Raw genomic sequence first — 21,984 nt, 5'->3', positions numbered from 1 at the left:
AACACATGGTATAACTCAAATGGAAGTAAAGACAGCCCCCTACAAGGCTCCCTCCTCCAGTACTGTAAGAATAAAAATAACACAAAACTAAATTAAGGGAAGCAGCAGTTACCACCAGCCAAGCAGGTGCAACCTGCCACTTCCACACTGACCACAGAGGTTAGCAAGCTGGGAACCACTTTGTTCAGTTTGTCTGATCCCCACCCAGGAAAGAGCAGAAGTTTCTGGCCCTGCTACCCCAGATAAATAAAATATTGTTTCAAGATCATAATGTCTCAAACTGTATTCTTCCCCACTAATAATTATAATGTATCCTAAATGAGCTCATAAAGTCTGAAGTAGAGTAGATTAGATTAGCATGGGTTAAATAGCATATTGTCCTTAAAGGAAGACATTTCTCCCAGGAAATGATACTCATGAATATATTAGGTGCCTATTATCTTTGGTCCTTATTTACTTGTTAAAGGTATTTATATAATCATATATTGATTCATTTATTTATTCAATTTGGAGCAACTTCTGTGTGCCAAACTATTAGGTACAAGATACAGAGATGAGAAAACAACAGGATCCCAGGAAAACAGTGAACACAATTAGGTGAAAATATAAAGGGCAGTGCTGTGTGAAAAGCACAACAGTAGGTGTGTCTAGAGAAAGGACTAGTATGTTCTTTCTAGGAGCACGGTGTGAGGTTTAATACAAAACACAGTGCAGATAGACTTCACAAATCCTTTGGCTTTCTATTAAATTATTTCTGGGATACATCTGTTATTCTTGAAATGCCTTTTAAGTTTCTCATCTCATAATTCAACTGAGTTTTTGAAAATTATAAGGCTAAAAGATCAAATCGGTTTATTTTTACATGATGTAGTATGATTGACATCATTGCCCTTGAATGAAGAATAAAAAGCTATAGATTTTTGCTCTTTATGTTTATTTCCTCTTAACACTTAGAGCTAATAATTCTAATATGGCTTTCAGTTTATTGCAAATCATTTTATTTCACAACGTTTCAAAACATCATGAATATTGGAAAGATTTTTTATTTACATGTTTGAATGTAATGTTCAATTTATAACCAAATTCAAATGACTTTTTAAAAAAGTCTACACAGTAAGCACTTTCAAAAGAAGCACATTTTTGTGAAGATTTTGTAGGTAATGAAATGAAACCTGGTGGGTTTTTTTGATTATGAAGACATTACTAACATTTCAGTAAATGATATACTTTAAAGAAAATGAAAGAACTCTGAAGACAGAGATGCATTTGAGGACTGTTTATTGCCAATATTTAGAAAAATAAACACTGCTGGCATTCAGGTCCCTCTGTTTTAAATTTCAGCGCCTTATGAAATATGCCCAGAGGATTACTTGATGTCGATGGTGTGGAAAAGGACCCCGGCAGGCGACTTGGCATTCAATCAGTGCCCACTGAACGCCACAGGTAAAGTACGAATGACTCACCCAAACCCAAATGATGATCGCCCTCCAAGAACAGCATGCTATGTTTGCTTATGAAGTCATGCTTTTGTCCTATATCCTATATCCATAAATAAATCTGTCCAGTAAGCAATAAAACAATTTTAGTAAAGTGCTTCATAAATGGAGCCAATGAACAGACCTAGAAATTATTGCTGATGCAATGGTTTCTCAGTGTGATTAACATGCACTATAAAAATAATCAACGTAACACTTTTATATGCATGTTTTTTAAGGCAAGAAAATGTACAAACCTAATTCTTTAGCCTGCCTCCCAATTATGTGATGCCTTCTAGCATCTCTGTTACAAAGCTTCTCTCTGTTCTTCGTGACACACAGGCACCACTAGCAGACGCTGCTCTCTCAGTCTTCATGGAGTGGCCTTCTGGGAACAGCCGAGCTTTGCAAGATGCATATCCAATGAGTACAGACACTTGCAGCATTCAGTAGGTGCAAAGCCAGCTTTAGTACTTGCTCTGTTTATTTTTTCCTAATGATCACTGTGTGAGAATTTAACCTTCTGCTTTATAGTCAAAGCCGCCAAAATCACCGAAAAATGCCTAAAGGAAAAAGTGGTGTGACAGAAAGCTCATTTTTATAAGTCAGTGCTAAACTGTTTTGTTCCTGGGGTTTAAGTTTTTGGGGATCCTGCTATTTACATGAAAGGATTCCTTGTCTAGTTGGGATGAGGCCTGAGCAAAATATGTTATTCAGTTTTATCTATAAGAACTAAACTGTATATCAAAATTAGAACAAATCTGTGTTAAATTGTGTATAAGACTTATTTCAAAATACTGTGCATTTTAAAATTATATTTCTTAGTAGTTGGGAAGTGATAAGTGGTGTCACTTAGGTATCAAATTTCTCACCGCATTTTGACAGCAAGACATTGAAAAAAAGGACAGTGTTATTGCACCAAAGAAAATTAATTACTTGCAGAAGATTAAGTGGACCAAATTTTTCAAAAATTGCCCCTCTGTTCCCACACATCACTGATTTTTTCACAAACTATGATGTATGAATATTTTGAGCACAGTTAAATTTTGCTTGGTGTTTTACAAGTGCAAGTCATTGTCATTATTGGAGGCTGTTGTTATTTCATCCTGACAATCAAGAGGAACTCTATCAATGAATAAACATTGTGGAATTTAGAACAAATATGATCATGAGCCAGCTGGAAAGTTGAACATTGGCAGGGATGATGTTTAGTTAAGAGCCTTCAAGTTTTATTATGCTTATGTTTTCTTCTAATTCTTTTTTTTTATTGTCACTCACAAATATGCATAATTCTTAAAAAAAACTGAAGATTCTTGCTTGTGGATGGAAATTCAGTTCATACAATAATAACTCATATTATTGATGTAAACATATTTGATTATCAAAAGAAACAAAAAAAATCACATTAAAAATATCTTAAAACTAAATGCTAACATGTTTACTTACCAAATCAATAATAGTAATTGAATTGATGATTATTGACTACTTAGAGCCTTATTTCTGTTATCTATGTATATATTCCTATGTGTATATTCCATATACAGATATGACATTGATATAGATATAGATATAGATGATATAGATATAGATAGGGGAGTTACACAGAAGTAGTGACATACATGTCAATATACGCTGGTTACCCACAAATACCTACATTTAAAAATATATATTTCAGTTCAGCTCATGATCTCATGGTTTGTAGGATTGAACCCTGCATATGACTGTGCTGACAGTGCAGAACCTACCTAGGATTCCCTCTTTCTCTATCTCTCTCTGCCCACCGCCCCTCCCCCTGCTGTTTGCTCGCTCTCTCTCTCTCTCTCTCTCTCTCTGTCTCAAAAATAAATAAGTAAACATTAAAAATAAGATTAACCAAAAATTTCCTTATGAATTTAATTTTAATGAATTTTATTTTTCCCTAATTTTAGACATTTAATTTTGTTTACTTAATCTTAGTAACATCACTATTCAATTCTTGTTAATCCACAGTAATGAATGAGAATAATTGCAGGGAATAAGTAAATCATAAGTTAATCCTTATGAATTTGTTAATAAGTAATATCACTTTTTTGCAGAAAATTTTTACTTCCTAAATTCAGTGTTTTATATGGTAATATGCAATGAGTTTTCATTTCATCTGATAATGGAGAGAAACAGAAACACTGTGTGAAATAGAAGAATTGATATCGAACTGTGAATTCCATAGAAATCATTCAGTCAGTAATTTGACAGCCAATGTGTATATGTGTTGGCTGACTTGCATACATAAATCAGATGCATGATACTGTAGAATATAAAGCAGTCTCAGTGTGTTCAGCTCCTACAAAGTGCTAGACACTCAGCCTGGGCACTTTGATAAACCAATTCTGTACCCACAAGAACCTGCAAGGTGGATACCTCTGCCTCGGTTTGCACAGAAAGAAAGTCTACAAGCGAACAGTACAGTTTTGTGAGGCAAAGAGTGCAAGTTGTGTCCAGCTACAATTGTTTCTCTTTTCTGGAGGCCATGTGACCACTTGAGTTTTTGATTTGAAATCATCTGCCCTAGATTCTGGTATTGAGAACACCATTTTTGGGTGATGTGTTTTTTGGAAAAGCCATGTGATTTCAAATTTTGGCTTTGCAAAATGCAGTTGATAACATCATTTTAACATCTCTGGAAGTTTCAAGGAAGAGCAGATGACATACTATACGTTAAATGCTTACAAATTGTAAAAGAACTTTTGTAACTATGAGGTATTAATATGTACATATTCAGAATATACATTGAGTTAAAATATTATCTTAATAAGAGTAAAATTTTAGAACTCAACCTAGTATTAATGTGAATTACACATTTGGAAAAATAATACAGATGGAGGAATAGATAGGTAGATAGGTAGATAGAGGGATGGATGTATAGAATTGATGTCACATGAATTATGTTTATACACCTATACAAAAATAGACACACACTTACAGACGCATATATATACACACATCTAGTACTTACCTAGGGATCATGATCTCCTTTACATGTTTATGGAAGTATAGGACCAACTATGTCTTAAAATAATGCTTACCTAATACATCAGCTTCATCATGTGTACTCAATACAGTCAATAGGAGATGGAAATGAAACCAACTTCCCTTCATACTCTTATTCCTATTGCTTCCCATGCTGTCTGAGTAGCAAAGGTAGATAGTGCTTGTGATGTAGAATGGTTCTGATTCCCACAGATTCTAAAATTACTTTGAAGATGTATCTCCTTCTTTAGTGGAATTTATTATTTCACAACTTAATTGTTCTATTTCCTTTGAAGGATTTCATTCTTTGCCCGCTCTATAATCAGAAAGGTCATTAAGTGTTAATTGTTATCTAAATAGGTAGATCTATGTTTTCCAGTTCTTTTACATATAGATTACAATACATGTATATATACGCATAGATTACAATATTTTAAATACCCATTTTACAAAATTACAGTGATAAACCAAGTTTGAAATGACTTTTTATCATCAATAAACATTAGTTGAGTTTGTTCTATGAATTCTCATAATTATAACCCAGTCGAGATAGACTGGGTTGGTTAAGCAGTTTAATATATAAAATCACTAATCTATCACATTGAGCATTTAGTTTGATTTCTTTGAAGGTGGAGACCATGTGGGCTTTTTAAAAAAATATTTCTCTAGTGACTAACACACTGCTAAGCATATACTATATATTCCATAGACGCTTATAAAGAATGACTCTGCCACTTTTCTAATCAGTGGGGGCATACTGGCAGCTGGAGGGTTCTCAGGTGATATGCCAGGCTTAATGTTCATGAATTTTAACTGCATGAAATTAATAAGTATTATCCCTCATGTGCAATTTTCCTAACCCAAAAATATCTAGAAATGTGGAGTGATTGATGATATTATTTTATGAAATTATTTGGCCATTGCAGAAGAATTTCATTAAGTTAATAATCATGAATTTGTTTGAAACCTTATAAGCTATAAAATTAAACATGATCCAACTATTATTTATTGAAAAGACAAGCCACAAACGAATGCACACAACTTTTAAAAATTGAGGATAGAAGAATAAAGTGTAGTGGGATTCTTGAAATTTTCATATTTTCTCTTATATTAATATTTCCCTTCATATTCTGGGATATTTTCTGAATTTTATACCAAGCAAAGTAGAAATAATTATACAACCTGTTGAGAAACAGGCACAGGAGTCAGGAAAATTGAGAAAACATTTTCTTGTTGCTCATAAAGCTCTTTGAAGAATAAGGATGAATATTGTGGGCAAAGTGGGCCAGCCTCTCCTTGTATGAAATAGACAGATCAACCTATCTTTGGTACACCTGGGCAATCACAGGCAACTTCTTCCTACCTCAGTCATCTCCCTCTCTCTCTTCTCTTTCTAATTCTCTCCCTCCCTCTGTCTCTTTTACACACATACAAATACATGCTTACACACACACACACTCTCTCTCTCTCTTTCTCTCTCCCCCATACTACACTTGAAGTGACAGACTGCATATAACTAGCAGGATATATACTCTCTGCATGTAGAGAATTCTAAAGCAAAAGTTGAACCACCACACATACCATGTCTTTTCCTAAATTCACCTGGTATGTGTCATTCATTCTTCCCTGGAGAGGAATGAGGGATGGGATTGAAAAAGATCAGATATTACTCTAGTAGAAGTCCTTCCATATGGAAATATGTGGAATTGGGTATAAATGTTCCCTTTTAAGTATTGTCCCTTAACACCCTTGTTTCTGTTTTTCAAATCTTCATTTAACAAACAAAGAGGGGCACCTGGGTGTCTCAGTCTGTTAAGCATCTGATTTTAGCTCAAGTCATGATCTCAGGGTTTGTGAGTTCGAGCCCCATATCAGGCTCTGTGCTGACAGCTGAGTGCCTGGAGGCTGCTTCATATTCTGTGTCTCCCTCTCTCTTTCTGCCCCTCCCCTCCTTGTGCTCTGTCTCTGTCTGTCTCTCTCTCTCTCAAAAATTAATAAACATTTAAAAAATGGGAAAAACCCCCACAAATACAGAAGTGACAGTAATAGTCCAAGTCATTGAAAGATTGACTTTGTGGGAAGGGATGTCAAAGCGTTTGAACCTTGATTTGAAGACTTTGTTTCTCCTGTTTTTGTCTAATTTTATGGGTAGTTTATTAGGACAGAGAGATAAAAATAGACATCTTTCTTTAGAGGAAGTTTGAGGGGAAAGGAGAGAGACATAGAGGGAAAGAGAACACAAGGGTCAAAGACAGAGAGAACTCAGGATCTGAGCTCAACCTCATAATTCCACAGTATTTAACATGTGGTCCTGACTAAAATTAGAGCTCACTGTTTAGCAAATGGTAATAACTCACATTTATTGAATACTGTCTACCCTAAAGGAGCTGATGGGAAAAAAATTAGAAGTAATATGTTAACTAAATATTGATGTTCTAAGTAATTCATAGGTCAAAATTCACAATATATTTCAAGGAGAACATAGTGAATATCTTAGACTTTACATTCCATATGGCATCTGTTCTAACTATTCAACTCTGTTGTTGTAACACAAGGGCAGTCATAGACAGTAAAGTACACATGACAATATTCCACTAAAACTTTATATAAAACCAGGCAGTGGTCTCTATTTGTCCCACAGGCTAGAATTCACTAAATTTGAGACTATACATTTTTAAATTTGTCTTTGTTTGCTTTGTCTTGTTTTTTTTTTTTAATATTTCAACTCTTTTAGAATTCTCCATCGAAGTCTATTTTGTCCTTTTTTCTCCTCTATTGTCTTTAACACTTTAACCACAGACATTTTAAATTACTTATAAGTGAAATCTAATATCTGGAGAATCTGTGAATGGGCTTATTTTATCAGTCACATCATCTGGCATATGCACTAATTTTTTATTAAATAGCAGACATTGTGTAAAACACATGTAGGAGTTTTAGACAATGTTGATGTCCACTAAAAAGCATTCCCCCTTTTCTGTTATTCAGATACAGTGAGGAGCCCTTACTTGAGTGCAATCAAGATTTGAGCTGGGTTGAGAAAGATTTGCAGTTTTAGTAAAACTATCTCTGCATAGTCCTCTTTCCTCTACTGTGTGTCTTAAAGGCTTTGGATGGAGAACCTATGTTTGCCTATCCCATCAACCCTGAGAAACTGTAGAAGATTCAGTTCTTTCCTTCAAAAGATAGCAGCTCATTGCTTCAGCTTTCTGTCCAAGCAACTTCAAATGTTTTTCCAAATGCATACCTACAAGGATGGAGAAAATTGCACTCTGCATTTTAGAAGTTTTCACCTTAACTTCTCAGCTTCCTACACATTTCAAAGACTCTGCCAATGTCTCATGAAGGAAAATTCCAGTAACATTTTAGGGACCATCAATTTTCCAGTACATTTCTCTAGCTCTGGCTAACTGAAAAACATTAGTTTTTCTTTCTTCACTGGAAGTCTTCTTCCAGGGTTGCACTTGCCCCTCACTTCTTGCCCCCACTCCAAATGACTGAAATTATTGGCTACCTAGAAAAGATCTCCTTTTTCTGGAAATTTAGTTATTTTATCCATACCTCTCTAATGCTCTAAAGAGTATGATTTTTGTAATTTATGTGGATTTTTCTAGTTTTAGTGACAAAAGCATCATCATTAGAGGAATTACTATACTAAATGAATACATTTCAATTGTATTTTTTAAAAAAATCTTAAATACATATCATAGTGTTTCCTAGGGAATTTTAAGGGAGTCTGCTATACAGGTATATAATAAAATACTTCTCAAGTTATATGTTACTTCCTTTCACTAAACTCACAGTATATTACTGATTATAACTATAAAAGCCAAGGAGAATTTTAAGATTCTCCCAGATTATGGACTTAGTGTGACTTGGAGAAGAAATGTTCGGGTTACTTTTAGCCATTGAAATTCACTGACTTGAAACTTATTCATAGGATGATTTAATAGAATATACTTCATAGAGAATTAGGCTAATGTCAAATGAAAAAATCTTATAAAGGAAAGTGTACTCTATTATTCAGGCATTCATCTATCCATTAAGCTACATATTAACTTATTCTATAAATATCTACTAACCTTTAACTATATGCAACAGTGTGCAGGAAACTGAGGATACATCTTGTATGTGACACACACAAATACAAACAAAGTAGACAGGAAAAGGTATAAGATAATTACAAATTGTGATATGTTGAGGAAATTAACCAAGTACCAACATAGAAAGAAAAGTTTGGGGACCACTTTAGATAAGAAAGTCAGAGAGGTCTCTATGAGGAAATAACATTTAAAGCTGTGGCCTGAAAAATGAGATGAATCTAGACATGAAAGAGTTGGGATGATGAGTGTGTCAGAGAATAAGAGTACATTCCATTTGAGGGAACAGCATCTGGAAAAACTTCGAAGTGTTTAAGGAAGTGAAAGATGATCTAGCCGCCAGAGGTAGTGAGCAAGAACAGAATGTCATGAGATGAAGTTGGAGAAGTAGATAGGGAAAAAATAATTCTGTGCCTTAAAGACCTTGGCTTGGAGCTTGGATTTTATTCTAAATGCAAAGGGAAGCCATTGATAGTAAGGAGTGATGTGATTCAATATAATTAAAGAGGGTTATATGGTGTTCTATGGAAAATAGACTACAGGGTAGCAGGACTGGAAGCTGTCTAGCCTGCTGCAGTAAACCAGATGAGAGATGATATTATCCTTCATTAAGCCTGAGTGAGCACATTTGGATGATGGTAATGTCATTTTCTGAAATGAGGAAGGCAGGACAATAAAAAATAGTTTGAGGTAGGTGTGTTTATGGGTTGTCAAAGGTTGTCTTGTACTAAGGTTTGAAATAAAGAACCTGGAGCACAGCTAGTCAGTTTAGTTGTGATGTTTCTTCAGCACAGTTGAGCTACTTGGATGCAGGTGCAGAAAAGGCATTTGGTAGAGCCAAAATGTTTTCTGAAGACCAGAAGTATCAGCAGCACCTGGGTACTTGTTAAAAGTGTAGAATCTCAAACCCTGTCCCAGACCAACTTAATCAGAATCAGCATTTTGAAAGGCTCCCGCCATGATTCATATGTGCATTAAAGTTTAAGGAGCACACTGACAAAAGAATGCAAAGAAGTAAAATGGAAAATGATATAAAAATGTAAAATGTAAAGAAAGTAAGTTTTTTTGGGGGGGTGACTGCAAAGAAACTAAATGGTTGCTAGCCAGTTCCATAGCATCACAAGACATAACTATATTAGGTGATATCTACTCTTCCTCTTCTGGGCACATGGGAGGATTGTGTTACTTCACTCCTTGAACCTAGGTGTGCATACTGACTAGAACACACCAGTTGGTTGTGTATGGAAATGGTCTTTGTCATGTCAGGCCTGAGAATGTCATTGCCAATGCAAAATCTTTCAACCTCCATCACCCCAAGAACCTCAATGACTGTGATGAACAGAGCCTTCCTGGTGACCTGTGTTGCATATGTGATGTGAGAAATAAATTGTTGTTTTTAGACACTAATATTTTAAAGTTGTTTATTATCACAGCATAACATATCCCATTCTGACTGATGCAGTATCACAAGAACTGGGAGAGTTAAGTAATGGAAATATAATTGAAAAAGCCATAGAGAAGTATTAGGTTAGTTAATGCTTTGTCTCTCATTGAGGAAGTTCCTGAAAAATTTGGGCCCCACTCTGTGATGACTATACTGCTTTGAACTCATAGAACATGCCGTGTCTATTTCTACTCCCTAGCTCAGAATATTAATAAGAGTTTCTAGATTTGTTTGTTGTTAAGAAAGGAAATCCAATCCTGAGTCTTTTGCTCAGGAATTATACTTTTGACTAAGTCTAGCCAAACTCTGCAATTAAAGCTAATTCTACGTTTTTTACTGTTAGGTAAAATTACTGTGCTCTCATTCTTATTTTAGAAATTCATAGGTTTATACCTAACTCACTTTTCTTCATCAGTTTTCTTCATGACTCAGTTTATTCTAATAACAACAATTTGGAATCCTCAAATTCATGGCATCCTATCTCTGATTTCAGGAATTCCTAAGGCAAGAACTTAGGATACCAAATACCCTTTGGCCAAAGTTTATTCATCCAAGCTTCTGTGCAACACACACACACACACACACACACACACACACACATTATCTAATTATATATTATAATGTATGCAGAAGGCTTCTAGACTAAATCTCCTCATCAACTTGTCTGTAGACAAGAATTGTCTTCTCAAACTTGAACTTCTAGCCCTAGGACAACTCCAAGATGAACACAAGCTTTTTATATCAAATATAGGGAAAACTAAGAACCATTAGTATAGGGGCACCTGAGTGGCTCAGTTGGTTAAGCATCCAACTTTGGGTCAGGTCATGATCTCGCATACGTGGGTTCGAGCCCCACATCAGGCTCTGTGCTGACAGCTCAGAGCCTGGAGCCTGTTTCAGATTCTGTGCCTCCCTCTCTCTCTGCCCCTCCCCAACTCATGCTCTCTGTCTGTCTCAAAAATAAACAAATGTTAAAAAAAAAAAAAGAACCATTAGTATAATAGAACAAAAGAACAAAAGAGGTCTTTTCCTTACAGGATGACCTCTCTTTCACCAGATAGATCTATACATAATTTAATATCATCATCTAATGAATGACTTTTGTCTTAGAAAATGATAGTTATGTAGTGAAATAAAGACATATATTTAGATTATTGTTTTATGAAAAGAAGTTTCTCATATAATTATCTTTTAATTGAAGCTGTTTAGAGCTGTGAGAACCTTTAATGTACCTTACAGATGGACTGTAGGAGTTGATGCTGAAAATAATATATAAATATATGATGTTTAAAGTGTGTCATTTGCACAAAGTGACTACGATAAACCTTTTTTAGGATTCACACAATAGAGACAACTGTGGCTGGCAGTAGGAGGCAAAGAGTGAAAAGAATAAGGTTATTTCAGAAACACACCTACTTTTTAAACCATGACCCTCACCATATCTGTCTATATAAAGAACAAGAAGGCTTAATCCAGAACTATAAAAAGCAATTATTTTTAGACTTCAGTTTTTTTTCCTTTCACTGTCGATCTTGTCAACAGTATTAAATGTGAATGACACAGAAACTTTTAAGACTTGCCCTTTGGAGCAAAGATGCTCATAGAGTGCTGCAGTGTGAGCAGACTAAATTACTGATAATTATAATTTTTAAAAGAAATATTAAAATTATGAACCTTTCTGAACTACTTCAGTGACAAAATTAGGAGAATTAGAAAATATAGCCCAAGGAAATAGAATCCTTGACATATCCATGGGGGAATTTTTCCCTCCACTTGTATAACACTACTTACAAAGCCTTTTATAGATGTTGGTAAATGGCTTTAGAAACATTTACACATTACATTCCAAAATAATGACCACTATCAAGTAATTGGCAGTAAGTACCTCAATAGCCTGGCAAGTTGCTTCAAGTCTCTTCCTTCTCATATTCTTTTTTCATGTGAAAAAGCTTTAGTGTCTCCTTAAACGTAGCTGAGAATGATTTTTAAATATTTAAGCATTTTGACAACTTTTAACAAATGCACATATGAAACCTGAGTTTAGCATGTAGTAAAGAGTAGCAATTCTGAAATCTACTGCCTGAGCTTGAATCTTAGTACAGTTCAAAAGCTAAACAATCCTGGGGGGTGCAGTTCACTACACTAAGTCAATACTCTTTTATCTGTAAAATGTGAATAATTATGGCAGCTCCAACAGTCATTTTAAAACTCAAATGAAGTAATCCATGCAAAAGACTGTCCCATGCTTGCCACATAATAGGCTCTCGATGCTTTATCATTGTTATAATTGTTGTTACTCTGTTTTAAAAGGTAGTAGTTATATAACTATAACTAGATATTTAAAACTTCTGAAATCTTTTGCCTCTTTATATTAATTGGATATCTTTTAGAAGACAATTATGTCAGGGAATGTAGAAGTTCCCCATTATTACATATTTCATTGTTTTCAGTAATCATGAACTGTCATGTTTTTACCTTGTCAACTAGTGAAGTTGATAGTTACAGAAGGGAAACTCCTTCTGTAATTTCAGCTTAATTTGGCAAACCCTTTGAGCAGATACCTTTGTGTGTCAGACAATGAGCTAGAAATTACAGGAGACACACAGATGAATTAGAAACTGCAAGTCCTTTAGGATTTTACGGTCTGGTATAATAGATAAGATAAGAATACAAACACTATAATATTATAAGATAGAGCAAGATTACTTCTATGAGATTTGAAAGCAGAGATCATATCATGATTGCAGTTGTCTGACAAGAATTCAAGAAGGAGAAAGGAAAGATAACAACTTTACAAAAGGATTTGGGGATAGCATTTAAAGTTATAGAAAAGCCTGAGTCAGGGAGCAAAGGCAGGATCCATGGACTTTGGGAAATAGTGAGTAGTTCGGTATCATTGGTATTAGGAACCTGCAGCACTAGTGGGACAGTAGGACAGACAAGCTAACACTTCACAGATTGTACTGAGTTCTGGATAAACTGCAGCAAAAATTTATTTGCAAATATTGCACTGGATCTGGGCTCAAAAGAAAGATAGAGAAATCCTTAGATAGCAGAAGTTTAGAAAAGTCAAACTAAAGCTCTAGGGGAGAGCTGATGGTTCAGCGATCTATGAGTATTTCAGATTATATGTGAGTCCCAGGTGCTGGAGGCTAAGATTCTAAAGCCCTCTTGGAGATACTGACAAGACCCCCTTCCACACAAGCAGTGATGCTATACCTATCCCCTTGCAGTGAGCTGACACTATTTTGAATGCTCTGGCCTTATGGACTAGAAAAACTGTAGGTTTAAGATGTGTCTAAGAAATATGTAGCTTATACAAGATTTTGGAAGTTAGAGGAAACAAATAACTTTTCCGAAACTGAAACTCCTAATATGAGCTATAAACAGAAGGAATTAGTATGAAAATTAACATAAAATGATTCAGCATAATTGAATTGCCTCAGAGCACCACCCGAAAAGAAACATACTCAAAACTAGTTTGTAACAACTCTTTCATAAACCAGCAACTTTAGCTCCCAAACACTAAATGCATCTCACTGAATGTGAGTTGACAATAATGACAAATATCATTGGGTCGAATCAGCAAATTAGGACCATTAGCAATGCAAGAAGTAAAAATAATAGAAAATATAGAAGAAAAGATAACATTTCTTTGAACTAATTTAAGAGATTAAAAAACACAAAACACAACCAAGGAATGGAAAAATATGAAAAAGCTTAAATGTTTTTAAGTAGAAAATATTGTCATTGAAATTAAAGAAGAGACTAAGTAACTAAATAGACACAGTTGAAAAAAGAATTAGCAATCTGGAATTTAGACCTAGGAAAAGGTCACTCAGAAGCCAAAACAGGTAAAGAAATGAAAAACATAAAAGAGCACTTAGAAAAATGAAGACTGGAATGAGAAACTTTAGTATGCACATAATAGAAATGTATATAACGTAATATAGATAAATTCCAGAATGAAAACACAACAAATTGTGGGAGAGGCAACATTCTATGAATTCGTTTATAAGAATCTTTTAAAGTTGAAGGCTGATAAGATACTCAGATTGAACAAAGTCAATTATAAATAAAAGCAAATCCAAATGAATATAATCCACATTATACCAAAAACAAAAAGAAAAAATTTAAAGCTACCACACACACACACACAAATAGTGGTGATTTACAAAAGATCAGCGATTTAAATGATAAGAGACTTTGCACTTGCAACAAATAGGGCACTAAAATCACATTATGCAAATACTATGGGGAAAATGAAAACATCCTTATCTAAAAGACCTGTTGAAAGTGAACATAACTTTTAAAGAAGTAAGACTAAGATTGAAAGAGTTGTCAGTCACAGAACCCTACCAAAATAATCATGTAAGGATTAGAAAACAAGGAAAATACACTCTGAAAGAGGATAACTCAAGGAACAATGGTTAAGAAGCAATTGTGAATAGACTGGTTAAAAAGTATTACTAGTTTAAAAAATCAGTAATAATAATAAGAATAAATAGTAATTTGAGGAATTCAAAACCAAGTGGATTAAATTACTAAGTAGCAATAGAAATGAAAGAGTAAGACTGAAAAAAATCACTAACTGAATAGAAATAATGGAAGAATAGGGTTGGGATGGATATAATGAGAAAAAGAGATAAAATATTAGAATTGTAGGTTAGGGTTATATTTGGATGGCCTTGTAAGTCAAACAATGTAGAAGGTATTTTATTTGATTTGTGTTTTTAAACAGAGAGGTGACATGTTTAAGATGAGAAAGTAGAATAGGTTAGCATGGAGAGACTCAGTGACACAAGTTGAGAGTGTTGTAATGAGTGTGATGGGAAGTACTGAAGAGCTGGACCGGCATGCATATAGGTAAAAAGGATGGATATGAAAAACAACACATAGCTAGTATTTGGAGGACTTAGAATTTTTTTTTTTTTTTTACAAATAGTTTATTGTCAAATTAGTTTCCACATAACACTCAGTGCTCATCCCCACAAGTGTCCTCCTCCATGCCCATCCCCCCCTTCCCCCCACATCCATCAGTCCTCAGTTTTGTCAGCATTCAAGAGTCTCTCATGGTTTGTGGAGGACTTAGAAATTGAAGATGCGTAGATAAGAAATGATAGCTGTCCCTGAAAAACTGCTTTTATCCTTTATCTTTGTAGTAATCCATCATAACAATGATGTAGTGACATTTGCTCCTTTTCAGAGACAAATCAAATAATCCTAGGGAAGTGACAAATAATTTGTTCACTGACCTATGTAGTAAATAGTAGAACCACAATTTAAATCCAAGTTTTGTGACTCCAGCTATTCTTTAAACTTAATATACTAGTAAGATTTCCAGAGACAATGCTTAGTAGGTAATTGTTGACTTTAACTTCTAACTTAAAGAGTTGTGGGTTTCAAATCAGATTTGATACTTCTGATTTTGATTTTGAAGAGAAACACAAAGAAGACAGCAGTTGAAAGGAAAGTAAAAGTATTTAAATAAGATATGCTATTTCAGTCTATATTTTTGAGAGACTGAAGAGGATTGGATGGAATCCAGAATCATAGAGATAACCATTGTGTTCAATCATAAAATCATAGAGATAAAAACAAAAGAGGACATAGAATGCAAATAAAGGACAATTTTAAATACAGAACAAGTAAGGTGAGCAAATCCAATCTGAACTCTACTTCTTCATGATCCAGGAAAGAGAAAAACAGACCAGCAGATAAACATGGATTGGTTACTCTAGAAATAGATAGCAAAAGAGTCGGCAGAAGGTAAGGAGAGAAACTTCCACAGCACACTTGTATTGTAAAAGGAAAATCAAGAACTTGGAATTGTTTTTCGACTAAATATGTTCTGGATGGAAATCTGCCTTATCCGAACACTCTTTATACCCTTTATAAATGCTACTAACAGTCTACACTCATGTGTACAAACATTACAAGGTATTTGTTCTGCGTGCTTTTCACTGGAAATGCCAGGAAGGATACTAATTAGTGCCAATTGTGAGAGCTGGTGGTATGATCTGGGCACCTGTCTGCAAAGAGCTGGACTGAGAACAACTCATTCCACATAAGCCTGCTAAGCAGCTGTCAGATGGCAATGACGTTAATTTACTGCCGACTTTTGCCGCATTTGATGCTGACCCAGACATGGAAAACTGCATTCCCTATCTCTGATTAGTTGAACCGTCCATTACCTTCTGTACTGTTTTTATTGCAAATAGAATACATGTCTAAATGTTTTATTCCTCAAGATTTAAGTCAGTGTTGTGATGCTTTTGTTTGAGGGTCGAAGGATATGTTAGATCTGTACAAGTAAAATCCCTCACAGATATAGGTAGGGGTTGCCAAAATCATAGACACAGAGCTGATTTGAAGTAGTTAGATGATGTTTACCCTGGCAACCGTTGTTATATTCTGTTCCTAATGGAGAACATTCAAATCCTCTGCAGCTTTGAGTATCACAGCTGTGATTTGCACTGCCAGCACAAAACTGAAGACTGGGTTTTATGACTTTTTTGGGGGATAGAGCCTATTAATTTCATTTCTCTTCAAAACTTTCCTCACACTCGACCTATTTAACAGGACACTTTTCAGGCAAGAACCTACACTGCTTCTTTAAGCCAAAAAAGTTCATTACATGCTATTTGATACCAATGTTTTCTAGTATTTCAATGCTTTCCATGTTGATAAACAAACTAGAACAACTTTCAAGTGTGCCTAACTTAATCCTCTGATCTAACAGAAACATAAAAGGAAATTAACTTATTCATTCATTCATTTAATTTGTTTCCTCAACATACTGAGTTAAGACCTCTAGGTGCAGGGAATATACTACTAAAAAAATAGACAAGACCTCTTTCTTCACAAAGGTTATATTCTAATGGAAAAGGCAGGAAAACAAATAAGCCAAGCGACAAATATACAACGGTAAGCTTGAGCACAGTGAAGTAAGTAAGTAAGTAAGTAAGTTGATTGAGAATGATAGAGAAACTATCTTACACAGAGTCAGGTAAAACTTCTCGGAAGAAATTACAGCACACACACACACACACACACACACACACACACACGTGTTTTTCTATGGGAAGACTATTCCAGGCCAAAGGTAGATAAGTTCAAGGGCCCTGATGCAGGCGTGTATTTAATGTTGTTGAAGAAACTCAAAAAGACCAGAGTGATTAGAGCACAGTGAATCAAGGGGAAAGTATTGAAAGCCTCCAGGAAATAGATCACATAAGGCACACAGACTGTGACGAAGGAAGCTTTCCTGTTTGCAGTAACTCGTGCTATCTTAGGCTAATGTGGGTTCATTTGAAATTAGTAAGTAAATAATTAATTAAAAAGAAATTTAACCCTTAGGAATATTTTTCAAATCTTATAGGAGACATGGTAAATTGAGCCTTTGTTGGGTTAAATTACATAAATAAGTTGAAATGTTTAAATAAAAATATAGGCAGCTCTGGTTCCAAAACCTCTTCCACTGTATTACATCACGAAGGTAGAGTTAAGACATCGTAACTGAGGGGTGCCTGGGNAAAAAAAAAGACATCGTAACTGAATACCTCTAACAAACTTTCACTGTACTATATTCTAAGGCTGTAAATAAGGCAGGGAACCTATCCTCAAGGTCCAGAATGACTAGTGGGACAGAAAGACATAGAGGCAACTTATTATAATTCAGTGTGATACAAGTAATATATATGTAAGATAAGAGAGCACAGAGAATGCTGTACCTGTTTAGGAATTTAGAAGAGTCAGGAATAAATCTTAGTGGTGTATAAACATGGGTTTATATAAGGTAGGAGAGCGGAACATTTAGTGCAAAAAAAGGAAGTTATGAATCACATGACTTCAACAGAAAATTGCAAGTAGTTATCAATAGCAGGACTGGAGTTCGACCTGGCAGTACACATCTTGGCAAGCTAGCTGCCTTCTACTCTGAGGGTCACTGTCCTTTCTGATTGGTCCACATTATGCCTGTATCATGGTTAAATATGTTAATATCACTCCACAGCAAGGCACATGGAGATTTAAGAGGCATACAGCAAGAGCTAGATCATTGGTTGATGGCTACCACTGTGGGAAATGCGGAGAGTAATGAAAGAAGAAAATAGGAAGAAATAAAATGCCTAAATATGTTATGTTTTCTTAGCATAACACAATATAAATAGAGTATGTCTCTAAAGATGTTTATTTTATCAAAATACTTTTAGGCAGAGTTTTAGAGCCTAAAGAAAAATATCTGCAGTGTCAAGATAATTTGTAACATACCCTTTTGTTTAGAAAATTCATAACTTTTGGATTAGTTCAGATTGATTGCATACTTTAAAGGATTTGTTGGCATGTATCTTAATGGGAAATTGATAATTACAGGTATTATGCCTTAACCTTTCTATTTCAATACTTTCTGGCGTGTTCTTTATTATCTTATATCCTTTTGATAATTTAATTTTATCACAAATGTAGCAATAAGATGATAAAGATTGACCTTTTAATAAACAAGTAAAAGTACAATGGATCATTGCTATCTCTTTACCCTTTCTTACCCTGCCATTTTTCCACATTGTAAAGATGTTATTCTTCCCTTGAACTGTGAGATAAGCAAATATGAAAAGTTGGCGGCAGATTGCCCTAAGCCATCAATTTAAGCCTTGCCTCTTAATTGTTCATTCTGCTGCTGAAGATCTAGCTGAGATTTTTTTTTGGTAGTTTTATTATTTATTTACCTATCTATTTATTTATTTAGATTTTTTTTTTGGTGGGGGAGGGGGAGCAAGCCGGGGAGGAGCAGAGAGAGAGGGGGAGGAAAAAAGAATCTCAAGCAAGATCAGCACTGTCAGTTCAGAGGCTGATGCAGGGCTCATTCCCACAAACCGTGATATCATGACCTGAGCTGATATCAAGAGTCAGACCCTTAACTAACTGAGCCACTCAGGTGGCCCTGTTTATTTATTTTAAAAATAATGCTAAAGTAATCTAGCTTTCAGTCATGTCATTGAACATCTCTAAAGTTCAGAGACAGTATCTTAAGCTAAAATGAAACTTTTTTTGCTGTTATATAAAGATGTGTCTATTTTAAGAGATATTGCAAAAATTATTAAGCTCAGACTGTAAAGTAAAAATGGATGTTTTGGTTTTAATTCCAGTATAGTTAACATACAGTATTATATTACTTTCAGGTAGAGAATATAGGGATTCAACAATTCTGTGCATTGCTCAGTGCTCATTATAAGTGTCCTCTTAATACCCTTCACCTATTCTACCCATCCACCACCCACCTCCCTTCTAGTAACCATCTATTTGTTTTCTATAGCAGAGTCTGTTTTTTGATTTGTCTCTTTTTCCTTTATTTGTTTTGTCTCTTAGATTCCACATATGAGTAAAATCATACAATATTTGTCTATCTCTGACTTCCTTATTTCATTTAACATGATATTCTCTAGATCCATCCAGGTTGTTGCTAATGCCAAGATTTCATTCTCCTTTATGACTGAGTAATATTCCATTGTATAAATATACCACATCCGCTTGATCCATTTATCTATCCATGGACACATGGGATGCTTCCATAATTTGGCTATTGAAACTAATGTTGCAATAAACATAGAGATGCATATATCTTTTTGAATAATAGTGTTTTCATATTTGCGTGAATCCCCAGTGGTGGAAATACTGATCATAGGGTATTTCTATTTAAAATTTTTCTAGCACACTCCATACTATTGTCCACAGTGGCTGCAGCAGTTTGCATTCCCACCAATAGTACACCACTGTGTCCTTTTTCTCCACATCCTAACCAGTACTTGTTTCTTGTATTTTTTATTTTAGCCATTCTGACAGGTGTGAGGTGATATCTCATTGTGGTTTTGATTTGCATTTCCCTGATAATTATTGATATTGGTTGGTATCTTTTCATGGTGTGTTGGCCATATATAAGTCTTGAGTGTCTGCTCATGTCTTCAGCCCATTTTTATTTAGGTTGTTTGTGTTTTGTTGTTGTTGAGTTGTATAAATTATTTTATCCTTTATCAGATATGTCTTTTGCAAATATCTTCTCCCATTCACTAGGTTGTATATTAATATTTTTGTTTGTTTCTTTTGCTGTGCAGAAGTTGTTGGGTTTTTTGTTTGTTTATTTTTTGGTATGGTCCCAATAGTCTATTTTTGCTTTTGTTTCCCTTGCTTCGTGAAACATATCTAGAAAAAAAGTTGCTACCTCTGATGTCAAAGAAATTACTGTCTTTGCTCTCTTCTATGACATTCATGGTTTCAGGTGTCATATTTAGGTCTTTAATGCATTTTGAGTTTATTTTTGTGTATGGTATAAGAAAGTATCCCTGTGTCATTCTTTTGCATATACTGTTTTGCATATCCAGTTTTCCCAGCACCATTTTTGAAGAGGCTGTCTTTTCCTCATTGCATATTCTTGCCTCTTTTGTCAAAGAGTATTTGACCATATAATCATAGGTTTATTTTGGGGCTCTTTTTTTAAAATTATTTTTTACATTTATTTATTTTTGAGAGACAGAATTGTGTGGGGAGGGGCAGAGAGAGAAGGAGACACAGAATCCAAAGCAGGCTCCAGGCTTTGAGCAAGCATTCAGCACAGAGCCCAATGCAGGGCTTAAATCCATGAACCAGGAGATCATGACCTGAGCTGAAATCAGACACTTAACCAACTGAGCCGCCCAGGCACCTCTATTTCTGGGCTCTTTATTCTGTTCCATTGATCTATGTGTCTGTTTTTGTGCCAGTATCATACTGTTTTGATTACTAAAGCTTTGTACTATATCTTGAAATCTGGGAATGTGATGCCTCTGATTTTGGTCTTCTTTTTCAAGATTGTTTTGGCTATTCAAGGTCTTTTGTAGTTACATAAAGAAATTTAGGATTATTTGTTCTAGTCTCTGAAAAAAATCTTGTTGGTATGTTGATAGGGATTGCATTAAATGTGTAGATTGCTTGGGTAGTATAAACATTTTAACAATATTGGTTCTTCCAGTCCATGAGTATGGAATATCTTTCCATTTGTTTGTGACATCTTTAATTTCTTTTATCAATGTTTATAGTTCTCAGAGTATAGGCTTTTTTCCACCTCCTTGGTGAAGTTTGTTCCTAGGTATTTATTGTTTTTGGTGTAATTGTAAATGGAATTGCTTCTTAGGTTCTCTTTCTGCCACTTCGTTATTAGTGTACAGAAATGGATTATGTATCCTGTGACCTCACTGAATTCAGTTCTAGTAGTTTTTGTTGGAGTCTTTAGGGTTTTCTGTATGTAATATGTCATCTGCAAATAGTGAAAGTTTTACCTCTTTCTTATCAATTTGTATGCCTTTCATTTCTTTTTTCTTGTCTCACTGCTGTGGCTAGGACTTCCAGTATTACATTGAATAAAAGCAGTGAGAGTGAATATCCTTTTCTTGTTCCTAGCCTTAGAGGAAAAGCTCTAAATTGTTCACCATTAAGTATGATGTTAGCTGTGGGTTAGCCTTTGAAGTATATCACCTTAAACCTATGTTGTTGAGGGTTTTTATCATGAATGAATGTTGTACTTTGTTAAAAGCTATTTCTGCATCCATTGAGATGATCATATGTTTTTTCCTTTTTTTATTGATATGATGTATCATGTTGATTGATTAGTGAATACTGAGCCATGTGTGCATCCCTGGTATAAATCCTACTTCATCATGGTGAATTATTCTTTTTAATGTGTTGTTGTATTTGGTTAGCTAATGTTTTGTTGAGATTTTTTGCATCTATGTCAATCAGAGATAATGACCCATAGTTCTCTTTTTTTGTAGTGTCTTTTTTTTATTTCAGTATGGGACTAATTCTTGTCTCAAAGAATGAATTTGGAAGCTTTCCTACCTCTTCCATTTTTTATTTTTTTGAATAGTTTGAGAACTCTTCTTTAAATATTTGATAGCATTCACCTGTGAAGTCATCTGGTCCTGGACTT

The 21,984-nt window shown here is 34.7% G+C and overlaps 1 protein-coding gene across 1 annotated transcript in view; it reads left to right on the top strand.

The window, feature by feature from the left end:
• The window catches only part of ADGRB3 (adhesion G protein-coupled receptor B3), a 453,898-nt gene that overhangs the window by 53,900 nt on the left and 378,014 nt on the right, over window positions 1-21,984 (top strand). The window contains exons 7-8 of the mRNA XM_077767234.1: window positions 1,342-1,443; window positions 1,818-1,924. Coding sequence (XP_077623360.1) covers window positions 1,342-1,443; window positions 1,818-1,924 — 209 coding nt within the window. The remainder of the gene's footprint in view (window positions 1-1,341; window positions 1,444-1,817; window positions 1,925-21,984) is intronic.

Source organism: Crocuta crocuta, unplaced genomic scaffold (assembly GCF_008692635.1).
Source record: "Crocuta crocuta isolate KB4526 unplaced genomic scaffold, BGI_CrCroc_1.0 scaffold518, whole genome shotgun sequence".
NCBI lineage: Eukaryota > Metazoa > Chordata > Mammalia > Carnivora > Hyaenidae > Crocuta > Crocuta crocuta.
Note: the sequence above shows the minus strand (reverse complement) of the source record. Positions and strands in the feature narration are given on the sequence as shown.